The sequence below is a fragment of the Bos indicus x Bos taurus genome, chromosome 15, assembly GCF_003369695.1.
Source record: "Bos indicus x Bos taurus breed Angus x Brahman F1 hybrid chromosome 15, Bos_hybrid_MaternalHap_v2.0, whole genome shotgun sequence".
NCBI lineage: Eukaryota > Metazoa > Chordata > Mammalia > Artiodactyla > Bovidae > Bos > Bos indicus x Bos taurus.
Genome location: NC_040090.1, coordinates 32,996,236 through 33,002,235, shown reverse-complemented (window position 1 = coordinate 33,002,235; position 6,000 = coordinate 32,996,236). Strand labels below are relative to the sequence as shown.

General features: G+C 50.0%; 1 protein-coding gene across 7 annotated transcripts in view; it reads right to left on the bottom strand.

The window, feature by feature from the left end:
• Positions 1 to 375: 375 nt before the first annotated feature.
• Positions 376 to 6,000, bottom strand: part of STIM1 (stromal interaction molecule 1) — a 204,970-nt gene continuing 199,345 nt past the window's right edge. For 6 of the 7 annotated variants that reach the window (XM_027563070.1, XM_027563066.1, XM_027563068.1 and 3 more), the window contains one exon: positions 376 to 2,297. In XM_027563070.1, coding sequence (XP_027418871.1) covers positions 1,781 to 2,297 — 517 coding nt within the window. In that variant the 3' untranslated portion in view covers positions 376 to 1,780. Of the gene's footprint in view, positions 2,298 to 4,544; positions 4,582 to 6,000 lie in introns of all 7 variants that reach the window. The other variant, XM_027563072.1, reaches the window with a different exon arrangement.

Genomic DNA, 6,000 nt, shown 5'->3' with positions numbered 1-6,000 from the left:
CTAATCTTCAATTTGTAAAAAGTGCAATACTTGCAAAGTGCAATAAAATGAGATATGCCTGTAATTCTAAAAGTCATAGGTGATCAGTGAAGCTATATGATAGATAGGATCAAATAGCCTAGAGGTAGGGTTGCCAGGTTAAGCTAATAAAAATTTATCCCTAACATTTCATAGGACGTAATTACATTTTTAAAAGTTATTTGTTTAATATTCAAATGTAACTGAGTATCCTGTATTTCATCTGGTAACCCCACCAGAGAGTTTTGGGTAAGTGTATTAGAGTTTCATTTTCCCTTGGCAGAAGAGAAATGTCCCTTCATCCTATCTGCTATGCCACAAAGAGCACAGAGAACACAATGAGAGTCAAAGCCAGCAGAGGTTAAAATCTCCTACATGCTTTATTGGACTTCAAAGAGTCTTATGAAATAACACAGAAAAACCCATGTGAGGTTGTCCGGGGGGTACAAGGCAGTCTGCAGCCTAGAACCTCCTAAGACCAGCCCCAGGTGCCCCCACCCCAGGCCCAAAATAGGATCCCAGAGTAAAGATGGCAGGGAGTGGGGCAGAGGGAAAATACCTTTACAGCCATAGCAAAAACAGGTAAGGGAGAGAGTTGTCTAGAGGGTGGGAAGGGTGAGGGAGAAGTGGTCACACAGCCACCTTGACCTACACCAGCTTCCTCAGCCACCCCCATCCCTAAACTGGCTGTGTCCTTGAGCCTCTAGCCCAGGCTATGCAGTAACATGAACACAGGTCTGACGGGGAGTATGTGGTGCAGGCACTTGGGAAGTTCAGGAGATTTCAATTTTAAAATGTCTTTTGGTTCAAATGTGACGACACTCTGCCCAACAGCTTCGGGGCCCCATTAGAGCCCTCTATCATAGCTGAGGCTCCTATGGTTGGGGAGCCGACTGTCCTGAGCCTTAGGAGTAATGATGCTTGGGGAGCATTTGGGAAGCATTTCTTACAGCATTTCTTACCCCTGCAGTGTGGGGCAGTGGGGATAAGAGAGAAGCAGGTGTGGGTGAGAGAAGAGAGAAAAAGTGACTGCCTTGTAGCCCACATCTCTGGCTCCTACTCATCCTCAGACTAGAAGTTGCTTCCAATCTATCCCTGAGCCTAGCCTCTCTTCAAAACTCTAGTGACTTGTTCTCTGGGAATTGGTTTTACTCCCCCATGGACCCCTGGAGTCCTAGTAAGCTCCAAGCCGAGGTTACCTCTGGCCTACCACACTTGCAGAGAGCAAACCTCAAACATTAAGTCCTAGGCCCCAGTCTGGGGCAAAGAGAACCATCGTCAGTGGCGGGGTGGGGGTGGGGGTGCAGGGATAGAGATCTGAGGCACAGGTGTCAGAAGTTACTCCCCCATCCTCCCCCGCTAGCTGCTAGGGGAAGTTGGGGAGTGGTGGGAGGGAGAAGCCTGAAAGCAGGAGACAGAGTAACAAGAAACCAAACCTCAAAACTGGGACAGCAGAGACACAGCAGCCGGACCCCAGAGGTGGTGCTGGGAGCCGAGGGCACAGCAACCAAGACATGCACTGAAGCGGAGAGGGGGTGACAGCAGCAGCCCATGTTTGGGAGGGAGGCAGGCCATGGTGGTCAGTTAATAAATAATGTTGAAGGACCCAAGGATGTGGGAGGCAGGTATGTACAGTGCCCAGGCCCCAGAGCCAGCCCCTCCCAGGCCCTGTGCTGGGGGCCAGGTATCTTGGAAGGGAGGGGAGGGGAGGCAGAAGACCAGGGAAGGACAAGTTGTCCCACCACTGCCACCCCCATCCTGTCTACTTCTTAAGAGGCTTCTTAAAGATTTTGAGGGGAAACTTCTTCCGGCCTGGGCTGGAGTCTGTCTCCTCGCCAATGGAGCCATTATCCTCCTCAGCCGCGGCCTTCTTGCCAGCCAGGTGGGGGATACGTGTATTTCGGCTAGCCTGGAGGGCTCGGCTGTCCCCAGCTGGAGATGGTGTGTCTGGGTCTGGGGGACTTGGGCTGTGAGAACGGGAAGAATCCAAATGTGGAGAGCCACTAGGTAGGGCCGGGGAACTCAGCTCCATCAGGCTGTGGGCCTTGTCCAGCCCGTGGTTCAGCGCCAGCAGTGCTTTCTTGGCCAGGGCAGGGCTGTCAGGCAGTTTCTCCACCAGAGAGCCGGGGTGGGCCCCCTCAATCAGCCGGTGGCTGCCATTGGAGGTCATGGCGCTGAGAGCCTCATCTGCAGCACGGATCATCTGAGGAGGTTTGGGGGCCAGACGCTGGCGGTCACTCATGTGGAGGGAGGACTCCGAATCGGAATGGGTCAAATCCCTGCAAGAAAGGTCAGAGAGGAAGAAAGAGACACAGAGGAATGGGGCACGGGGGCGGGGGGGTGGGGAAGGGGGTTGAAGAGGAGAGGGACCACGGGAGAAGACAAGAGCAGGGTAGGAAAATGGGGATGAGAGAGGGGCGGGAGAGAGCAAATAGGGTGCCCAGCAGGTGGGAAAGAGGGAAGAATGGGAAACAGAGGGAAGTTGACACGGCACAAGAGAGGATGTAGGAATAGGGAATAAGGATAGATTGGAGAAGAGATAAGGAGAAAAGAGTAATATGGGGGGGGGGGGGGAGGACATGGGGAGCAAAAGGAGAAGCAGGTAGAAATACAGAGGACCAAGGGAAAGAAAAAAAAGAGGGAAAAGTGATGGAGAGAAAAGAGAAATAAGAAGCAAAAACAAATGTCATTATACCATTAACTCTCTGGCTAAGGGCTTTCGCAGGTCTGGCCCCCACCCCTGATGACTAGCCAGGCCTTAAACCAAAACAGCCATAGGCTTCAGTGCTACACGCATCCTCCTCAGCAAAACCTCTGCTTCCAGAGCTGGTTAGACTTCTTAGGACTCAACCCTAAGCTAACATACATAACTCCCATCCCACCCAAGGACACATCCAGTCTGGGCCAGGCCCTGAGGAACAGGAAAACATGCAGTCAGTGGGCCTGACCCGGACTAGGGAGAAAAAGACTAGAACAGCCTTGCAAATAATCCCTCACCCCCCTGAAAGGCCAAGATGCTGCCTCTTCCAACCCTCTCTCAGGATTCAAAGAAGGTCACAGAGAAGTGTTTTGGAGTTCAAAGTTGGTTGGCAATAGGAAGACTGGGGTCTTTTTCAGAGCTCTGCTGACAGGGAGAATGTATGGAGGTGCAGAAAGACAGGATATTGGCCTTTGAAGAGCAGTGGTTCAGAAGAGCTGCCCACTGGAAGTCCCAAGGTCTATTTCAATTTCCACTTCTGCCTGATACTTGCTGTGTGACCTTGGACAAGTCATATAACCTTGCTGGTCCTCAGTTTTGGCCAAATGAAGATAACATTGATTCAATTATTTTGCAAGACTGTTTAGAGGCCCAAGTATGTTGGCAAAGCACTTGAAAATGTAGAAAGAATTGTGGGAATGAAGATGATGAGGCCAGTCGAGCAGGAAGACCCTTCCATGGGCCACTCACAAGAGGCTTCTTTGCAAGGCTGAGCTATGCGGACATGGCACTGCACACTGGACATGCACACAGAGGTGGTCCAGCATAGTTGAGACCCTTTAAAGGGCTGGCTATTCCTAAGAAGACCATGAACTAATTCTGGATGCCACCCCTCCTACCTTACAGACAAAAAGGTAGATACAGGAGTCCCCTGCCAATCCTTTAATCCTTCCACTTTCCCAGAGGCCCTAGACCCCATGGCAGGGGCAGAGGAGAGGGCTAAGGGAAATGTTTAAACATCCACATCAGAAAACTAAAGGGAAAGGGTCATGAGTGGGAGGGGAGAAGACAGCACAGCAGGACCTAGAAAGGAGAAGGCTGTGGGTAAAAAATTAGGGAGGGCACCGGGCTCCAAAAACAGGCAAAAGCAGGAGGCTGGCTAATAGTTATTATAGGTTTAATTCTCAGTAGGAAACAATTAACCAAGCAGCCACTCTGTGGGCCAGTACCTTCCTGGAGACATGGAATAGCAGAGAACAATCTCAGTTCCAACTTCCAATCCAAACACTGTTCCAGCCACCTACTCTAGTATTTTACCAAGTGTCTCCCATTTGATTTCATAGTTCTGATGGTGCCCCTCTTCTATCTAAATGTGTCCTTGTTTCTCTAAGTCCCAAGATGATCCTCTCCATACCCTGCCTTTTCCACACAGATATGAACCACTGAGCAAGGTGCCAAGGAAATTCTGGGAGCAGTCACACTGGGACAAGGGGCCTTCTAGACTGAGGAAGTGAGGATTCTAGGAGACTGCCTTTTCAATGCCAAGGAAGGAAGAGAGGTCAAGAGGTTGGGGTACACTCAGACTCACTCCTCCTGGCCTATTGCCCCATTTGGTCATAATTCCCAGCCCTCAATGCCTCCATCATCAACAAAAGCTGAGACTTCCAAAGCAAGAAAAGAACCTAGGAGGAAGCCTGGGTGGACATGTGAGGGAAAGGCCCCACTGAGCAAGCTCACTTTCCCTCCCTGAACCTCTGAGACAATTCAGGTCATGGGTGTCCCTCCCCAAAGGCTGGGCTGCCTTGGGCTCCCATCCCAAGCTACTAACCTTACTAGAGAGCCTGTTTGCCTTTAGAGATGATCCTCTGATGCATGGTGCGAAAGAAAATTCAGTAGTGAACAGGCCAGGTGGATGCAGGTACTCCTCCCCTTCCCCCCGCCCACTGCCCTCAGCCTGGGCCTTTGAGCATGAGATTTACAGCATCCTCTAGTACCCCCACACCACTTTGATCCTGTCCATCTGTACTTGGAAGGGCAGTCTCCCTGTCTAGGCTTCTGGATGAAAATGAGGATGAGGATGAAAATGAGCAACTCTGCTGAGTGATAACACTAGGAAAGGCTGTCCTTTTGTGAAAGAGAAAGGAACAGACTTCAAGGATAACCATCCAGAGGTCCAAGGGGCAGAGCTAGAAAGACTGGTATCCAGAGTGACGCAGGACCAAAAGGAAGCAACAGGGTAAGCTGCAGCTCAGAGGCCAGGACTAAACCGTGGTCACAACTTCAGAGATGACAGGTGCTTCCTGAAGGTCTTTCTGAGGGTCCTCTAAGCTTGTCCAGGCAGGGTCAAGGCTACTATCTCTTACCGTAGCCTGTTATCTTGAGGTGTGAGCAGGGCAAGTCCCTGCGGCTGCCAGACCAGGCTGTGGGAGAAAGCCTGTCATCCGTTCTTACACAGTTCACTTACTGAGACCTTGTGGAAGCACAAACATAACCAACAGAGCATCCTGGAATGGAGAGCCAAGGCCTAGTCTGTGTTCTGCTCCTAACTAGCTTTGGGACCTGGGGAAAATTACTTAACCTGCAGAATCTTAACTCCTTCTCTGAACAGGAGTGTTTTTATGCCTGCCTGACATAAAGCTAGCTTGTCCAAAATCCTTAAATCTGTTTCCTCCTCCCTTCTGAAGAGTAATTTTATGAAGGGTACTACAGTTTTCCTGTCACCCAAGCTAGAAACCTGGGCATCATCCTAAATGCCTCCTTCTCCTCCACCCCTCAAAGTCAGTTACCAATTAATACTCTTGTTTTTACCCCCAAACCTCATTACCTCCCCTGGTGGCCTACTGCAATGACTTCCAAGTTCTCTAGTCTCCCCATTCTTTCCTATATACAGGCTATAAAATGTTATTTCTAAAATGCAAATATGACCAATTCACTTCCTTCTAAAAGCCCCTTTGCAGTTCTCCATCTTAAAGGGTGATGGCCCAAGCTCCTAGCCTTTCAGAGCCCTGCATCATTCTAGCCTCCTTTGCTACCCTGTCCCATCAACACATAGCCAATGTTCTAACCACACACAGATCAGATTCTCATGAACTTCCAAGCCTATATATGTGTTCCCTCTGCCTAGAATACCCAATCTCCTTTTCCTACACACAGGGTGTTGGCATAAATGTCATCTCTTTTGTGAAGCGTTCCACCCAGGTTCACACTGTTAGTCATTCCCTCTTCAACACCCCCATAGCACTTATCAACTGTTCCAGAATCATTTATGTACCTCTCCCAGATCA